The following is an 18,744-nucleotide window of genomic DNA, read 5'->3' as shown; positions in this document are numbered from 1 at the left end:
TGCACAAAAAATGCAAAACTGATATTTATGTAAATAAAAATGTTTAATGCAAGAATTTAATTAAAAACAATGAAACAGCACCATGACTTAGATTTTTGCATATTCAAACTACAGCCGCTCATTGTAATGTAAGAAACAGCATATATATATCCATGCTAACACCAGATTTCAGATTTTTAAGATAAGAGTTATTCTCCACAGCTGTGTACCAGTGGAAACCATGTTACGAAGGTGATATTTCTTTATTCAACTGAGACATTTTAACCATACAAATGTTGTTTGTTTGTTTGTTTGCTTAACGTCCAGCCGACCACGAAGGGCCATATCAGGGCGGTGCTGCTTTGACATATAACGTGCGCCACACACAAGACAGAAGTCGCAGCACAGGCTTCATGTCTCACCCAGTCACATTATTCTGACACCGGACCAACCAGTCCTGGCACTAACCCCATAATGCCAGACGCCAAGCGGAGCAGCCACTAGATTGCCAATTTTAAAGTCTTGGGTATGACCCTGCCGGGGTTCGAACCCACGACCTCCCGATCACGGGGCGGACGCCTTACCACTAGGCCAACCGTGCCGGTCCATACAAATTGGTTTCATTTATAAATACTAGTTTCATATACATCCTTGGCCTGCAGAGAAAAAATTTAGAAATACTTTGGTCAATTACAAGCATTTCAAAGTACATCAACTTCGTAACATGGAAACCAAAGGATGTAATATAGATTTAAATATTAACCTTTTTTTTTTTAAAGACAAAAATATGTTTTTTTAATTGCATGGCTGTATTGTTATCTAACTGGTGTTTTACTGAGAAAAAAAATAAAGAGAATACATTCTAGTTGCCATTAATTTAATATACATTATAATCATACTAAGGAGTAAGAATACAATGGTCACAAAATGGTATACATGAGCTCTGGAGAATAACCCCTATCTTCCTTCCCATGTAAACCACCACCAGACTTTTACATGAAAGAAGCACATTTTCCACTTGGACACATCACAAAACTCAACTGCCCCCCAGCTACCTGTCCAGAGTTGGAATTTTGCTTGCTGGCTTCATGTTGCAGATTTACAGGTGTCAGTTAGGCCAAACAAAAATACATGTTGGTTTAGGGTAACGTGACCAAAAAAGATAGGGTCGGTATAGGTCGGCTTTTTTTTTATTTTCAAAATTTAGTCGATTTTAAAGGAGGTTACTTCCCTTAGTCTCGGTATGGTTCGCAAAATGTGCCAAAAGTTTTTGTTTCTGTTTTTTTGAGAAATGAAAAAGAAGTGTTAGGGTCAGCGGGGAAAAAATAGGGTCGGTCGGGTTACCCTAAACCAACATATATTTTTGTTTGGTCTTACAAGATTAACTCAAAAAATCCAAGTCCAGGCTGTTGAGATTTGGTATGTGTTCAAATGGAGGAATGGTCTTATCCCATGTAAACGCCTGGACAGATCTGTGGGGGTTTACATGGGAAGGAAGATATCTTTAAAAACCAGTGTTTAGACAAGTATTGGACACAACAGAAAAAGTTTTTGACTGACATGATAAAAGATACCACCACTCATCCCAGCAAGTGTTAATTATTGCACATTAAAACGCACAGCATCACTACCAAACACTAAACCATGTGTGACTAATCCCAGTCACCAAAATAAAAGTAATGGCTAGTCCACTGGCGACTAATCCCAGACACCAAAATAAAGTAATGGCTGGGAAAAGATTTTCAGTCTTTCACAAAATGAATGTTCTGACTCACCAGGCTTATGTTTTGGACAACGAAACCCCTGCATCACCTATCACACCTTCTTCACTCCCTTCCAATAACATCCATACTCATTTCACAACTCCCATCTTTCCTACTTATACTCCAGAACTAAATAGGAACACAGGTTCTTAAATACAAATTCACCCCCCCCCCCCACCCCCCTCCCCCAAGCCTGATTGGTTAGGGTGCGTGAAAACCTATTATCAATGTATTTCTGAGGACAAAGGCGACGATGAGAGCGATGACAGTAACGAGCCCTAAAACGACGCCCACACGAATATAGCACTTCTTCTCCCTCTCATGCCGACGTATAGCAGCCATTCTTTCCTTGCGATCGCGAGCCTGCAACAGATACATCCCAACAATGAAATCCGTAACAGCTAGACTGCTAAATATATCCAATATTCCACTTAGGTACAATGGGTTTTTTCTTCCATTCAGCGTTTCAACTCTAGTAAGGCTTTATATATGAACGTTCTTGAGCACAATAAAGTGGTGATAGCTAGGTGATAAATAAAACTCTTGAATTCCCTGTCTTTGCCCCCAAACTCATTTTAACCATCACTGTATTTGCGTTGTTGACGACCCAGAGCCTCACAAATGTGTCTGTATCTCTGAAACAATTGAGATTTGTGTAAGGAAGTGAATCAGTGAAAAAGATCCTGGATGTGAACAGTTCTTTCAACTTAACATTCATTGTTCCACACATGCATCTTCAGGGATGGCTAAATCTAACAAATTTAACTCACCAGCCGGCCGGGCAAGTAACTTCAAGAAAATCACAAGCCCACCAGAAATGTTGCTGGGCCGGTACATACCACACGCACAAATTATGAATGTCAGATCATCTCCCCATCATCTCCCGGCTATCAGTATTCCCTCTCCAGTGTTCTTTGAATGATCAATCTATTTTTCCTTTCTACTAGACTACTCTTTATTTTCCTCCTTTCTCAGTCTTCAATTCTTTGCTATGGATTTGGAATTAGTCACCACCATAAAAACAGCTGCAGCGCTGATGAAACGTCTGAAGCACATTTGAGACAGGAGCCTCATTCTTGTTTCACTAGAACACGGGGGAGTTTTGCAGACAACAGGAGTTCTTGCATCTGGAGTGTTAATTTGGGTGGCTCGAAAACTCAATAGTACATGTACAGCCGAAAGTTTTGCATTTCGCCAGAATTTTTCTGGCCAGGCAGGCATGCTGCTAGACAGTTTCTACTAGCCCAGCAGATTTGTTACTCGACCCTTGTGATCAGGTGGACGATTTGGCCATCCCTGATCTTGATGTTGAAGTATTTTAACTCTATTATCATCACTCTGCACACACATTAATCTTCCTTTCGTATCCAAACACTGATTCTACCCTAACCCAACACCCATTTCTCCCTTTATTTAAAGTAACCTGTTAACTCAATCCCACCCCTCTTTTTCCTTTTGTTCACATCCTAATACTAACTCCACCCAACTCTAGCACACCCTCCCGTGTCATTTACAGTTGTTCTTGCGATGTGAGGCCTCTCCCATAAGAGGTCACCTTCCGGTAAAGGACACCTTCTGCAATCCATTTGTCTATCATGATGACCAAACATATACCTGTTATGACAGGTCACCTGCAATGTAGGGACGTTTCCAGCTGGGCTTTATTGCAGGTACCACTGTACATCCACACACTGATTCTGTTACAGTGGAACCCCCCCCCCCCCCCCCTTTATAAGACCCCCCAGTTTAAGACTTTCTCCCTTTTAGACCTTGTTTTCTCAGACTTTCTGTTGATAACCTCTGTAAATTTACCCCCATTTTAAGACTCCCTCCTTTTCAAGACTTGATGTTCTCAAATTTCTGGAGGTCTTAAAGGTGGGGTTCCACTGTATTGATTTTTAAGTCTCACAATGGAAACATATATCCACTGTACCTGAAAGTGAAACATACCATTCACTCATTCTTGTACACTCAGACACTAACACATAATAGTTGATGGACAGAATTTATTTTTTCAAAAAAAATGACTGCTTGCACCCAAATGTATTTATCACTGCACTTAACACTTTTAATAAAAATGTTAGTATGAACTAATAGGTGACGGTGGGAGACAGTGAGAACAAAGTAGATTGCACTTGGGTTCATTAATTTTAAGGCTCAAAAAAATGTCTCTTCAAGTTCTAAAGTCACCAAAAAGCAATATCCCTGGATACCAAACTGAAACACACACACACACACACCCTCACCCATAAAATGCATGATGAATCAGAATACAAGTTACAACCAAATAAAAAGTAATCATGAAATGAATAAAAAGTAATTATGAAACATATTCCCCAAAAATGTGGCATACTGTTCACTCTAACTTTAGAATGAAATTGAAAACAATTCATGGTAATTTTCTAAAGCATTATCAATTGTTGTTCATAACTCACTGTTAATACAATGCTAAAAGGTAACTGCATGTGTAAGGTTTTTCAAAGAAGAAAAAAATCAATGCAATTCATTTTGCAGATGCTATTAAAATGGACTATTGTACTTTTTCTTCTGCGTTCGTGGGCTGAAACTCCCCCGTACACTCGTGTTTTTGCACGAGTGGATTTTTACGTGCATGACCGTTTTTACCCCGCCATTCAGGCAGCCATACTCCCCTTTCGGAGGAAGCATGCTGGGTATTTTCGTGTTTCTATAACCCACCGAACTCTGACATGGATTACAGGATCTTTTCCGTGCGTACTTGGTCTTGTGCTTGCGTGTACACACGAAGGGGGATAAGGCACAAGCAGGTTTGCACATAAGTTGACCTGGGAGATCGGAAAAATCTCCTCCTTAAAATTAACCCACCAGGCGCGGCCGGGATTCGAACCCACGACCTTCCGCTTTGGAGGCAGGCTTCTTACCACCAAGCCATTGCGCCCGTTGGACTATTGTACAATACATGTACTTTGACGGTTAAGGACAATGATCATTTAGATACAATTTTGTCAATACATGTATATTGCTTTTAAAAATAAACTTCCGTAATGAGAAATCAAAAGTAACATTGTACGTTGTGCTCTCCTGTAAATGCAAGAATAATGACTAGTGCTGAGATTCTAAAATTGAGCAACAAATTCAACACATTATTGTGCACGGTAAAATCTGAGCATTGTAAAGAGGAATAAATGATTACATTTTAATTTAAAACATGATTGAAACGTACTGTGATTGAGACAAAAGCGAAAGCAAACAAATCATGCGCTCTAATGGTTCAACGTCCTGAAGTGGTTGTTGAAAGATGCCTTTCTCCTCATGTTAATAACAATGGAAGCCCCCTTTAATCAAAGCCCCATGTTGAAATACACCTGCTCCACCCCCCCCCCTCCCCCACCTGCAAGACTCTCATTTTTAAGATGTCCTGTTAATAACATTTGTAAATTTACCTCCCTATTAAGAATCCCTCCGATTCAAGAAAAATTTTTCACTTTTTTTTTAGTTCTTAAAATGAGGTTTTCGCTGTTGTATAAACAGAATAAACCACCAAAGGAACTTGATATTAAAAAACATCACACGTTCCTCTAGACTTTCACATTTGCTCCAAGTGCTATTCCACTTGAACTCCTATCATGATTCATGTATTTTCAAAATAATTTAAGGCAGTCAAGGCATTACACTACAAAGTGCAAGAGTTCTTGAAACACTGACACACACACACACTTTCATACAGATACACAAACACTTACAAATGCACACACACACACACACACTGCACGCTCACAGATCATAAATATCAGCAGTATAAAGGTCTAGATTAACAATGTTTTAATAATAATAATATAATAATGGACATTTGCTATAGCGCATAATCATATATATGCTCAATGCGCTTTACATATGAATTTCTGCTGTGTGAGATGGAATTTTTTTACACAATATATCACGCATTCACATCGGCCAGCAAACCTCAAGCCTATTAGGGCGAGCATTCACCTTTCACGGCCTTTATTCCAAGTCACACGGGTATTTGGTGGACATTTTTATCTATGCCTATACAATTTTGCCAGGAAAGACCCTTTTGTCAATCGTGGGATCTTTAACGTGCACACCCCAATGTAGTGTACACGAAGGGACCTCGGTTTTTCGTCTCATCCGAAAGACTAGCACTTGAACCCACCACCTAGGTTAGGAAAGGGGGGAGAAAATTGCTAACGCCCTGACCCAGGGTCGAACTCGCAACCTCTCGCTTCCGAGGCAAGTGCGTTTACCACTCGGCCACCCAGACCAGGTGAACAAGAAAACAAGTCGCGTAAGGCGAAATAACTACATTTAGTCAAGCTTTGGAACTCACAAAATGAAACTGAACGTAGTCCCCCGCTAGTGCAAAAGGCAGTGAAAGTGACGAGCCTGTTTGGCGTGGTAGCGGTTGCGCTGTGCTTCATAGCACGCTTTACTGTACCTCTTTTCGTTTTAACTTTATGAGCGTGTTTTTTATCCAAACATATCATATCTATATGTTTTTGGAATCAGGAACCGACAAGGAATAAGATGAAAGTGTTTTTAAATTGATTTTAAAAAAAAATTGATCATAATTTTTATATTTTTAATTTTCAGAGCTTGTTTTTAATCCAAATATATCATACTTATATGTTTTTGGAATCAGGGAATGATGAAGAATAAGATAAACGTAAATTTGGATCGTTTTATAAAATTGTTTTTTTTAAATTTTCAGATTTTTAATGACCAAAGTAATTAATTAAATTTTAAGCCACCAAGCTGAAATGCAATACCGAAGTCCGGCCTTCGTCGAAGATTGCTTGGCCAAAATTTCAATCAATTTGATTGAAAAATGAGGGTGTGACAGTGCCGCCTCAACTTTTACAAAAAGCCGGATATGACGTCATCAAAGGTATTTATCGAGAAAAAGAAAAAAACGTCCGGGGATATCATTCCCAGGAACTCTCATGTCAAATTTCATAAAGATCGGTCCACTGAGTAGTTTAGTCTGAATCGCTCTACACACACACACAGACAGACAGACACACATACACCACAACCCTCGTCTCGATTCCCCCCTCTACGTTAAAACATTTAGTCAACACTTGACTAGGTAAATGTAAAAAAGCACACCCCAGGTTGTTTTTTTAAACAGTAAATGCTTAAACTGGTATTTCACTCGGTAGTGATAACAAAACGAAGGCAAAACTTAAGACAAAGGACACACAAATTCCAAGAACGTGCATGTACTATCCAATACACAAACAAGCATTGCAAAAAAATAACCGATCAGCGTAAACGACATGTTTTAAAACAGCTTTTCATGCAGCTTTCTGTTTTTGATGAAGTTTCATTAAAAAATAGTGATGACATTCAACAAGGCAGCATATGGTCATACAGTGGAACCCCCCTTTTAAGACCTCCAAAAATCTGAGACAATCAGGTCTTAAAAAGGAGGAAGTTTTAAAATGGACAGAAAGTCTGAAAAAACAAGGTCTTCTTCTTCTTCTGCGTTCGTGGGCTGAAACTCCCAGGTACACTCGTGTTTTTTGCACGAGTGGAATTTTACGTGTATGACCGTTTTTTACCCCGCCATTTAGGCAGCCATACGCCGTTTTCGGAGGAAGCATGCTGGGTATTTTCGTGTTTCTATAACCCACCGAACTCTGACATGGATTACAGGATCTTTTTCGTGCGCACTTGGTCTTGTGCTTGCGTGTACACACGGGGGTGTTCGGACACCGAGGAGAGTCTGCACACAAAGTTGACTCTGAGAAATAAATCTGTCGCCGAACGTGGGGACGAACTCACGCTGACAGCGGCCAACTGGATACAAATCCAGCGCGCTACCGACTGAGCTACATCCCCCCCCCCCCCCCCCACAAGGTCTTAAAAGGGAGGGAGTCTTAAATTAGGGGGTCTTTAAAGGGAGGTTCCACTGTATAAACTATTCAATAAATAATCTTCTTTTAAAACATTTTTCTTCTAAGTAACAAAAACTGCACTTTGCAGCCCACTTCCTGAACATGATTATTTATAAGTGTAAATTTACAACGAAGCGGTTACTTTTTTTCGGTCATTTAAGTTTAGCAAATATTGTTATAGTTGTTGTGCATGAATTTCAGTTCGTCCACGAACATTCTACAAAGTTTCAAGTCTGTAGGTAAAAATGGTCCGACAGTTTACCTTTTCTCCAAAATGTGTTCCAAATTACACATCTGAAATTATCAATGGCACAAAAGCTTTCCTGTCTAGGGATTGCTCTGAACCTAGCTGTAAAGTCACCAATAATCTAGGGGGTGAAGGGGATGTTTGTGTATGCTCAGACATTCAAATAATCCCAAAGGTAAAAGTTTGCAGGGTTTAAATTAGGTCAGTTTTGCTACCGCTCAATGTCAAACCTCGTTCTGTTGAGTCGATCGCCGAATTTGGCTCTTATTTTAACTTGTACAAAAGTCAGACCATTTGATCTACAAAAATTGCCACTTTGTGAAAAAATCATGCATAGGCTGAAGTTGATGTCCCCCAAATAAAGATGTAGAAGTTATTAGCATTTTTGAGGGTTGCATTTTGTTTTGGGTCACTCTGTATATCTTTGATTTTGTTGTTCCTTAATGTGGTTCAAGTCAAAATGGCTATAAGCAGGCGGGTCATGCATAGGCTGAAATTCATGTCCTCTAAATATGAAGTAATTCGGTCGACAGATGTAGAAGTTATTTGCATTTTTTAGGGTTGCATTTTTGGGGGTCACCCGAGAGCTGACTTAGATACAGTGGAACCCCCCTTTTAAGACCTCCAACAATCTGAGAAAATCAGGTTTTAAAAAGGAGGGAGTCTTAAAATGGGGCTAACTTTACAGAGGTTATGAACAGAAAATCTCAAAAAGCAGGGTCTTATAAAGGGGGAGAGGAGGTCCTAACAGGACTGTAATAACTTTGCTTATCAAGAGCATCAACTCCAGGTTTGAACACATAACAATGTTAATAAATGTACAGGATATTTAGCATTACAATGCACTAGTCTGATCAAAATAAGTCACTACATAGTCTAATGCCAGCTCAACAGAGCCATATAAATCAAAACCTTGGTTTGGTGTCCTCCCTTTCCTCACCACCCGCCCAAGGTCATGGGAAACTTTGCTCAAGAGCGTTGACTGAGTACAGTGGGACCCCCTTCTGAGAACCCCCAATTTAAGGCTTTCCCTTTTTCAGACCTCCATTTGTCAGATTTTCTGTTGACAACCTCTGTAAATTGACCTCCTTTTTTTAAGTCCACCTCAGATTTGTCGAGGTCTTAAAATGGATTTCCACTGTATCATTTTCTGAAACCCGCCCACATCATACACAACTAGAAACTGCTCAATGAATATCAGTCAGTCTTGTAATTCATATGTACAAACCGGAAGGCACTCAGCATTTTAAATCTAGGTTTCGTGAAAGCTCCAAAAAGTTAGCATAAACAGCTAAGAAAAAGGCCTGACTTGATTACATTTACTCAAGGGAAAAGTTTATGCAGTAGTTAAAAATCAAAATGGACTGACACAATTCTGTCAAATACACCGGTATCTGTTTCATGAGTGACTGTAAACGCACCAAGCAGTCAAATCAATATATTTTATTGTAACACATGCTCTGTAACAATTATCCATGTGGTAAACCCTGACTTTCCATTGCAGATTCCCATACAAATTGCCCTAGACATCAGAAACATGTCATTACATGCCATTACATAGCATTTCTGTCAAAGGTCATGCCAAGGTCAAGCGTACATTACAGATTTCAAAGTCACTGCCTGACATGCAAGAATAAGGCTGGCAGCCAGCTACAAAAACACATGCACATTCCCTAGAACTAAGATGACAATGACAATTCTTTATTTAACGAGGGTAATAGATTAAGCAGTGATCTGCTTTTTTACATCCAGCCCTCGCCCTAAAGAGGTACTAACTTTAAAAACATATTTAAAAAATAAAATGATGGCACTAATGACAGCCCAGTTGTGGACGGAACAGTAAACAGTCATATATTCTTTTAGGCCAGTATGACCTGCACTGAGGGCGATAGAAGCTAGATGGCCGTTTTAATACTCTGGGGCAGGCCTGAGCGCCACAAAGATGATGACAAAAATGACGGTTAACAGGAAGACCAGGAAGCAGCAGACTACCATGACGAGGATTGCAATACGGCGGCGACGAGCACCATTCACCGTAAACACCTGCCATGCAAAAAAAACTGAAGATTAGTAACTACATGTACCTAGAAAATGCACTACACTACGTGGGGTCAGAGTATATATATATATATACAGTGGAACCCCCATTGGCCTCCAAAAATTTGAGAAAAACAGTCAGGTAGTCTTAAAATGGAAGTAATTTAAAAAAAAAAAAACCTTAATCGATTGAACACTGGTTTTCCTTCTTTTAACCATATATGCCGTCAGAGGCCGACAAAAACTTATATTTAGGCGGCTAGCTGAGACTACAAAATAGAGCATGTTTGTGTGCGTTCATTCGTAAAGATTGAAAAAAATTCTAACCAGCTAGTGCCGTCCCGGAGAACAATGGCTGGATAAAATGTCATATTTTGGTCAACAATACAAAAGAATGAACAGAAAACCTGACAAAGCAATATCCTAAAAGGGAGGGGGGGGGGGGGGGGTCTGAAATCCAGGGGTCTTAAAAGGGAGATTCCACTGTGCCCAAACAATGACAACAACAACAATAACAACAAAGCAGTGCAGTATTAATAAGTCATCTCTGTAACAGAAGCATAATGACAGATCACACTGCATGCAGTTTTCAACTCCGCTGAAATGATGCACTGGATCTTGGAGAACTTTAATCTGACAGCTGCTGCGGAAGATTTCTTTATAAATTACCACCTCTTACAAAGAATAACGGAATAGCATTGATATTTCAGCAACATTGACACACGAACGGTATTATGTGTAAGATACATGCAACGCTTGAAATTCATTCTGCATTCTATATTGTATGTTCATATCATTGAATGTACATTAAAGTGCAGAAAGCACTTAAGAAATAAACTCATGAGCTGAACCCATTCAATGATTCATGCATACAACTTTTCTCATAGTTCAATACAGGTACAATCAATAGTAATCTAAGCAAGTGTACTTCATTCCTTCCGAGACTAAGCATAACATTCTTTAAAAAAAAAATGTAAAAGGGGAAATAGTATTTTTCATACATGCTTTCAAAACTATCAGGCCACAAAATTACACAGGTTTCACGACAAAAAAATAAACAAAAACATCACATTACTTACAAATGGTGTCTGAAAGACCGGTGCTGTTTGAGTGGGCACCATGCCCTGAGAGTTGCTGTACAGGTAACCTCCTCGAACCGGTGATGGTTCACGCTGCACTGCGCAGTATGTGTAGTGACGAAGCTCACTTCCCTCGCCAGACGATGACTTGCCGTTGTGGTGGTGATGATGACTAGAGCCCAGAGCAGTGTGCGATGTGGATGGTCCAGCTCCGGTATACTGAGAGTGAGACTGAGAGGTGGGCCCTGAGAAGCCTTGTGACGGCCCAGGAGAGTTGCAGGAAGGTTGTTGTTGCTCCCATGACTGGTGCACCGCAGCATTGGTAACAGATGAGTGAGATGGAGGTGCATCTCCGCCTGAGTGGCCTGTCAACACACAGTCATGTTACAGCCATTAGTAAGGAGATGCAGTTTGATTCAAAATGTCAAAGCATTGCAGTATGAAATACTACATAGACCTGGGAACCCCTGTTTTCCCCTTGGAGTATTCTCAAACAATCTTGGTGTATTTTCAGAAAAATGAGCGTGTCTAGTGCGCCTTGCGCCATTGGCGCATAACATCTCAAAATGGCCCATTGTAATTCCCTTCAGTGCGTCAAAGGGCGCACTGAGATTACGTACCACTGCGACGACCCATGCACACTTTTCACGGGAGTACAGTGTTCGGCATGACCTAAGCAAAAACGTGCGCCAAGCCGAGGAACTTGCGAGTTTGTGAAATGCGCTGTGATTGGCTTTTAAAATGTAATTCATGAGTATTCAAGCAATCCTGCAACCTATCTGCACTTGCGCATTTACCTCTGTGAAAACTGCCAACAGAAGCGATATCGATCGAAACACAAACACACACTAACCTGATACACTGGCAAATTCTCATATCAATCAATCAATCAATCAATCAATGAGTCTTATATCGCGCATATTCCGTGGGTACAGTTCTAGGCGCTCTGCAGTGATGCCGTGTGAGATGAAATTTTATACGGCCAGTAGATTGCAGCCATTTCGGCGCATATTTACCTTTCACGGCCTATTATTCCAAGTCACACGGGTATAGGTAGACAATTATTAACTGTGCCTAAGCAATTTTGCCAGGAAAGACCCTTTTGTCAATCGTGGGATCTTTAACGTGCACACCCAATGTAGTGTACACGGGGGGAGGTTCGGACACCGAAGAGAGTCTGCACACAAAGTTGACTCTGTGAAATAAATTTCCGCCGAACCTGGGATCGAACTCACGCTGACAGCGGCCAACTGAATACAAATCCAGCGCGCTACCAACTGAGCTATATCCCCGCCCTATATCATATGGAACCAAACAGCACTATTTCGCATCTTTTGACAAAAGTGTTTTGGCACCGCATAACCTGCTTTGTGCGTTTTGCCTTGGACTATGTAATGTCCCATCAACATTTGGTTGAGGGGGACAAATGTTCCATTGTCTTTTTCTTCCAGGCTAAAGCCTGTACTCCACATAGCATTTGAACATCCATGCTTCAAACATGCTTCACACGCATACGTCGCACCATTTTTTAAGTTTACCAATACATTTAAAACAAATATTTCTTTCAATGTTTACTGACAGTGACAAAAACTGTAATCATGTGTCAAATACTGGATCGCCTTTGGGATGCGCTTGTGAAAAAAAGTAGTCGAGGAATTTTTCTTGTATTTTTTGTCAACTGACCGTACTGATTGTAATTTCTAGACAATCATGCGTACAAAATACGGCAAAATCGTATGGGTTCCTAGACCTGTCTGACTACAGGTGGATCTTCAGATCTGGTACTTAAGGTCAACCAATGTCGACAAACACATCATTCACTTCGGTAGTGAGTCTATTAATTTCTTCGTCCATCTTGAATCAAACGGCACTTTTCTGAGAGGAAAAAAGAGCAGAAAAATTGCAAAGTTTTTCGTCACAGCTTCACCGATGCTTCACATCAGCTCATGTCAAAACTTGCGAAGCAAAGCTGGAGACAAAGCACTTTGCTGTAGCTATGCATATATATATATGGTAAATGACTTCCAGAGTTGACTTCAACCTCAATTAAGGATAGATTAATCACCATGGCAGTGTATATGTTTGTTACTTAGGACTACATGTAACTATAGACTGGTGAATAATCCCGATGGAGATCTGTAAAAGTGATGCAACATTATGACTGAATAGCAAGCGTTCGGTTTAGTGCGCTTTCAAATCTGTGATGTCATTTCCTGCTATTCTACATCATGTAGGTATATATGCATCGGTGACAATGAGTTGTGCATACATGTGTGCATTTGACTTTCTGTGTGCGGGCACTTGCGCATGTTTGTGGTAAACAGCCTACAGGAAAAACACACATGTATACAACAACAAGGCGGCAGTTGCTATGGGCCATTCTAGGGTCGCGCCACTTTAGGGCGGTGAGGTTAAATACTTTCTCCATGGTTTTGCCAGCTTTAAAGGAAAGGAAGGTAACTGTGTAATTTCCTGTTATTTGTCTAACCCTTATTTCTTTCTTTTTTTATCAACTTAGTGGGTTTTGTTGATTTTAAAATTAAAAAAACACCTGTAAGTGTAATAAAAAACAAATGTATAAAAAAAGAAATGTATGTTCACACTCACACTACAGAAAGAGAAAGAGAGAGAGAGAGAGAGAGAGAGAGAGAGAGAGAGAGAGAGAGAGAGAGAGAGAGAGAGAGAGAGAGAGAGAGAGAGAGAGTTTAAACCTTGACGGGCGCAGTGGTAAGAGTACTAAGACGTCGGCCTCTTAATCAGGAGGTCGTGAGTTCGAATCCCGGCCGCGGCCGCCTGGTGGGTTAAGGGTGGAGATTTTTCCGATCTCACAGGTCAACTAATGTGCAGACCCGCTTAATTGTGCCTTATCCCCCTTCGTGTGTACACGCAAGCACAAGACCAAGTGCGCACGGAAAAGATCCTGTAATCCATGTCAGAGTTTGGTGGGTTATAGAAACACGAACATACCCACTACCCAGCATGCTACCCCCGAAATCGGCGTATCGGTCATACACGTAAAAACCCACTCATGCAAAAACATGAGTGAACGTGGGAGTTTCAGCCCATGAACAAAGAAGAAGAAGAAGAAGAAGAGAAACCTTAGCTGATGGAACTTGTAAACTAATTATGATTCATCATTTTCATGTAGTTCACCCAAACCAAATTAAGAAGAAAAAAAGAAAGGAAGAGAAGAGAGAGAGAGAACAGTTACTAGCAGACGATTATCATGTGTTTATGAATACAATGTCGATCACGTAAAATGTCCTATAGTATTGATATTCCCGAAGCCGGTCAAATGTCCTATTCATGGATGTGGTCAGGTCATTTCGTTGTCCGATGCACAAAAACAACATCCCTGATAACACCATGGAGCCAAAAATAAAGTAAGAGCTTAATGTGGCGTAACGCTAGAACGTTAGAGCAGAATAATGCCATTCTGCCGTAACTATACAATGGCACAATGGGATAAGGCCATCAAAATAAGTCGTAACCGTAGCCACTGCGAAGAAAAAAAAGTGCAGTGTTGGCCTACAACCTACAAATTTCATCTTACTTTTTGACATCGTTGATGCTTTATGCCTGCGACCATGTCATGTCTGAAGAACCAGAATTTCCACACAAAGCCATCCTGCTGTTCTCTCAAGCAAAAAAGGGTAAAACCTAAGCCCAAACTGTTAATCTTCGGCTCATTTTTCAAGAACCTGACACCAGATCCATCGAAATTCCACAGATTTGCGCGAAAGTGGTGTCCCTTGGAGGAAGTGTGATGAGTAATGCCCCCTTGTTATTTTCGATTCAATGTCTATTTACCGAAAATGAGAGTTGGCTAATCATGGTGGATTGGTTTGCAAGATTGAAATTACCCCTTAAATTGTCGAATGTACTGGAAACATGGTTATTATTAAAAGAACACGTACACAGACAACACACTGGCACGACACTTGAAACACACATACGGCACACACTGACATACACACACGCGCGCGCGCGCGCCGCGCACGCCACACACATAACACACACGGGGGGCGATGCTTTACCACGTGCACCGGGAATGTTTTTGTTTTTTTACGTAACGTGCATGGGAATGGGGAAATTCTCGTAGCGTGCACCGTGCACAGAGGTCCGGCGTGCACCGTGCATGGAGCTTTTTTGTAACGTGCACCGTGGATCACCGTGCATCTTTTGGCCTCAACGTACCTCGGCGTGCACAGACACCCCCCCCCCCCCCCCCCCCATGGTGACCCGGCCTCCACACACACACACACGGCACACACACACACAAACACTGTGAGACACCGACTGACTCACACTGACACTGTGACACTCATCCTGCACTCACATACATTCACACACCGTACACACACACACACGGGCCACACTGCGGCGACACACACACCGCACACACACACACACACTGGCATAGGGTAAAATGTGTTCAACCAACATTTTTTTATTCAAACTTAGAAATTTGCTTCATCATCCTAAAATCCTTCCCTTCTCGGCATTCACAGGCCGGGGCGTAACCAATCGGTGCACGTTTTTAGTCGAAGACTAATCGAATCAGTTTTGGGAGGAAATCTGTTACAATTCACCACCAATGTCCTTCGCTTGCAAGAACCTGTCATGTCTTTATCTCTTGAATTACTAGTGTACATTTATAATTTGACCAGGAAATAAGGTATTAGTCTTGGTTATACCATATATCGAATCAGAAAGCTGAACGCAGGGGAAAGCTGAACACGTTACACCCGATAGCATACACAGTCACTTCAATTACGCGGTGAACACAAACTACAGAATGAATCATGGTAATATTTTTGGAAATGTCAGTATATTCATTTCTATTTTTTTGGTACTTTTTACATTTAGTCAAGTTTTGACTAAATGTTTTAACATAGAGCCGGGGGAATCGAGACGAGGGTCGTGGTGTGTGTGTGTCTGTCTGTCTGTGCGTGTGTGTGTGTGTGTGTAGAGCGATTCAGAGTAAACTACTGGACCGATCTTTATGAAATTTGACATGAGAGTTCCTGGGTATGATATCCCCAGACATTTTTTCGATAAATGTCTTGCGGATGACGTCATATCCGGCTTTTTGTAAAAGTTGAGGCGGCACTGGGCACACCCTCATTTTTTAATCAAATTGATTGAAATTTTTGTAAAGCAATCTTCGACGAAGGCCGGACTTCGGTATTGCATTTCAGCTTGGTGGCTTAAAAATTAATTAATGACTTTGGTCATTACAAATCTGAAAATTGTAATTAAAATTATTTTTTTATAAAACGATCCAAAACTACGTTTATCTTATTTTTCATCATTTTCTGATTCCAAAAACATATAAATATGTTATATTCGGATTAAAAACAAGCTCTGAAAATTAAAAATATAAAAATTATGATTAAAATTAAATTTCCAAAATCGATTTAAAAACAATTTCATCTTATTCCTTGTCCGTTCCTGATTCCAAAAACATATAGATATAATATGTTTGGATTAAAAACACGTTCAGAAAGTTAAAAAGAATAGAGATATAGAAAAGCGTGCTATCCTCCTCAGCGCAACCGCTACCGCGCTTTTCTGGATTGTTAATTTTACTGCTTTTGCCACGAGCAGTGGACAGATGAGTGTACGGTCTTGCGGAAAAAATGCAATGCGTTCAGTTTCATTCTGTGAGTTCGACTGAGCTTGACTAAATGTTGTATTTTCGCCTTACGCGACTTGTTCTTCTTCTTCTTCAGTTCATGGGCTCATGAAACTCTCGGTTCACTTATGTTTTTGCACGAGAGGATTTGTACGTGTATGACCGTTTTTACCCCGCCATTCAGGGTATTTTCGTGTTTCTATAATGCCTCGGTCTCACATAATTATACGATTTCAGTTTGGGAAGTGTCGGGGATAGTTAAGTCGGCTAGGTCGGAAGTGTCGGATGCAAATTTGGCTCCAAATTTCACTCCCGACCGGCTGTCCTTACGACTGATCCGACCATGTAGCCGACAAGCAGACGACAACCACCCGACTTTAGGGCCGACAAATCCGACATGTGTCCAGACACTTCCGACTGCAGTAACAACAATTCCGACTGCAGTTACGACAGGCCCGGCTGAAAAACTTCCGAACAATAGCCGACTCTCACGACAAGTGTAACGACTAAACCGACTAGCTAACGACTGTCCTAACGACAAATCAGACTGCCCTTACGACTAATCCGAACGAAACTATGCTACCGACAACTAGTGATCCGACCACCCTTACGAGTCTTCCGACTACCGTTACGACTAATCAGAATCGCCTTACGAGGGCCGACACGCTTACGACAACCACCCGACAAATTTCTATTCGTCTGAGTCGGGAGGCTCTTCCGACTGTTTTGAAAATTTCAAAACAGTCTGAAGGGCCTTCCGAACTATCCGACTTTTCAAAAACAAAATTGCTAATTCTCACGAACTCTCCGACCTCTTCCGACTTCCAGCCGACTACCTAAAGTCGGCCCGGTGACATTCGTAGATGTGAGACCGAGGCATAACCTACCGAACTCTGACATGGATGATTTACAGGATCTTTTCCGTGCGCACTTGGTCTTGTGCTTGCGAGGGGGATAAGGCACTAGCAGGTCTGCACTGACATAAGTTGACCTGTGAGATCGGAAAAATCTCCACCCTCAAGTTAACCGCCCACCAGGCGGCCGCGGCCGGATTTTGAACTCACGACCTTCAGATTAGGAGGCCGATGTCTTAAGTCCACTACGCCACAGCGCCCGAACAGCAATTCACGAACTTTTTTTTTTCTAAGCGAGTATTGATTGAGGAATTTGGTTCGCTCAACCAAGAAAAAAGGGAAGTAACTGCTCCAATAATCATGAATATTAAAGACCCATATGCAGACATCATTTCTCCACCAGGGTACAGTGTTGAACTATGCATACAGTGCGAGAGAATTCTCTGTCGGGGTGCAGCGTGGCACCGCCATACAGTGATAGCTAGACAAGTATGCCGCTGACTTAATTTTCCCATTGGCCACACGCACACACACACACACACCGTCCCCGATAACTTGGAAAGCCGTTTGGCTCATAACCATTACACGTGTAAAAAATGATTAGTACACGTGTAATAAATAATTAATACACGTGTACTTAATGATTAATACACGTGTAATAAAAATGTCATACACGTGTACGAAATGATTAAATACACGCGTAATAAACATTTCTTACACGTGCATGAAATATTTATTACACGTGTATTTAATCATTTCTTACACGTGTATGAAATATTTATTACACGTGTATTTAATCATTATGCTATTCCATAGCATAAGAAAAAAGATAAATTACACGTGCAATAAGAAATAAATACACGTGTATAAATCATTTATTACACGTGTATTTATGATTTATTACACGTGTAATGGTTATGAGCCAAACGGCTTTCCATAATAACTGAGAGGGACGCACGTACCTCAGAAGCACACCATTAAGCAAATAAATCACTGAATGGTTTTCAGCTTGGAGTAAAATTTATTGGAATATCACAGCAAAATAATCAAGTTCCGATGTGCACCTGTACACAAAACACACACACGACTTAACAACAGGCTAAGCACACAGCAAACAAAACAAGCGAACAAACCAACATTGAAACAAAGACTCATACAAGCTTCAAGTTCTCATTGTCAAAACACCCTCATTTTGAACAAAGAAAATTGCAGTACATGCAGTCTCATTGTGCAATGTCAGTCATCAATCA

At 40.8% G+C, this 18,744-nt stretch overlaps 1 protein-coding gene across 2 annotated transcripts; it reads right to left on the bottom strand.

Moving 5' to 3' along the window:
- Positions 1–743: 743 nt before the first annotated feature.
- Positions 744–14,771, bottom strand: LOC138971582 (uncharacterized). Of its 2 annotated transcripts, none has more exons than XM_070344341.1 (3): positions 14,556–14,767; positions 11,003–11,367; positions 744–2,105 (listed from the first exon to the last, which is right to left on the bottom strand). In XM_070344341.1, the coding sequence occupies exons 1-3, from the start codon at positions 14,563–14,565 to the stop codon at positions 1,944–1,946; spliced, it is 537 nt and encodes a 178-aa protein (XP_070200442.1). In that variant the 5' UTR covers positions 14,566–14,767; the 3' UTR covers positions 744–1,943. The 2 variants fall into 2 exon arrangements, with proteins under 2 accessions (XP_070200442.1, XP_070200443.1); XM_070344342.1 differs by lacking the exon at positions 744–2,105 and adding an exon at positions 6,481–9,929 and having other exon boundaries at positions 14,556–14,771.
- Positions 14,772–18,744: the final 3,973 nt, after the last annotated feature.

The sequence above is a fragment of the Littorina saxatilis genome, linkage group LG7, assembly GCF_037325665.1.
Source record: "Littorina saxatilis isolate snail1 linkage group LG7, US_GU_Lsax_2.0, whole genome shotgun sequence".
Classification (NCBI taxonomy): Eukaryota; Metazoa; Mollusca; class Gastropoda; order Littorinimorpha; family Littorinidae; genus Littorina; species Littorina saxatilis.
This window is presented reverse-complemented; position numbering and strand designations above follow the sequence as displayed.

Bases quoted from the DNA above. Each gene is read 5' to 3' on its own strand.
- LOC138971582 (XM_070344341.1), bottom strand. The intron at 2,106-11,002 runs GTAAGTAATGTG...TATCTGTTGCAG, and splicing joins CGGTCTTTCAGACACCATTT to GCTCGCGATCGCAAGGAAAG.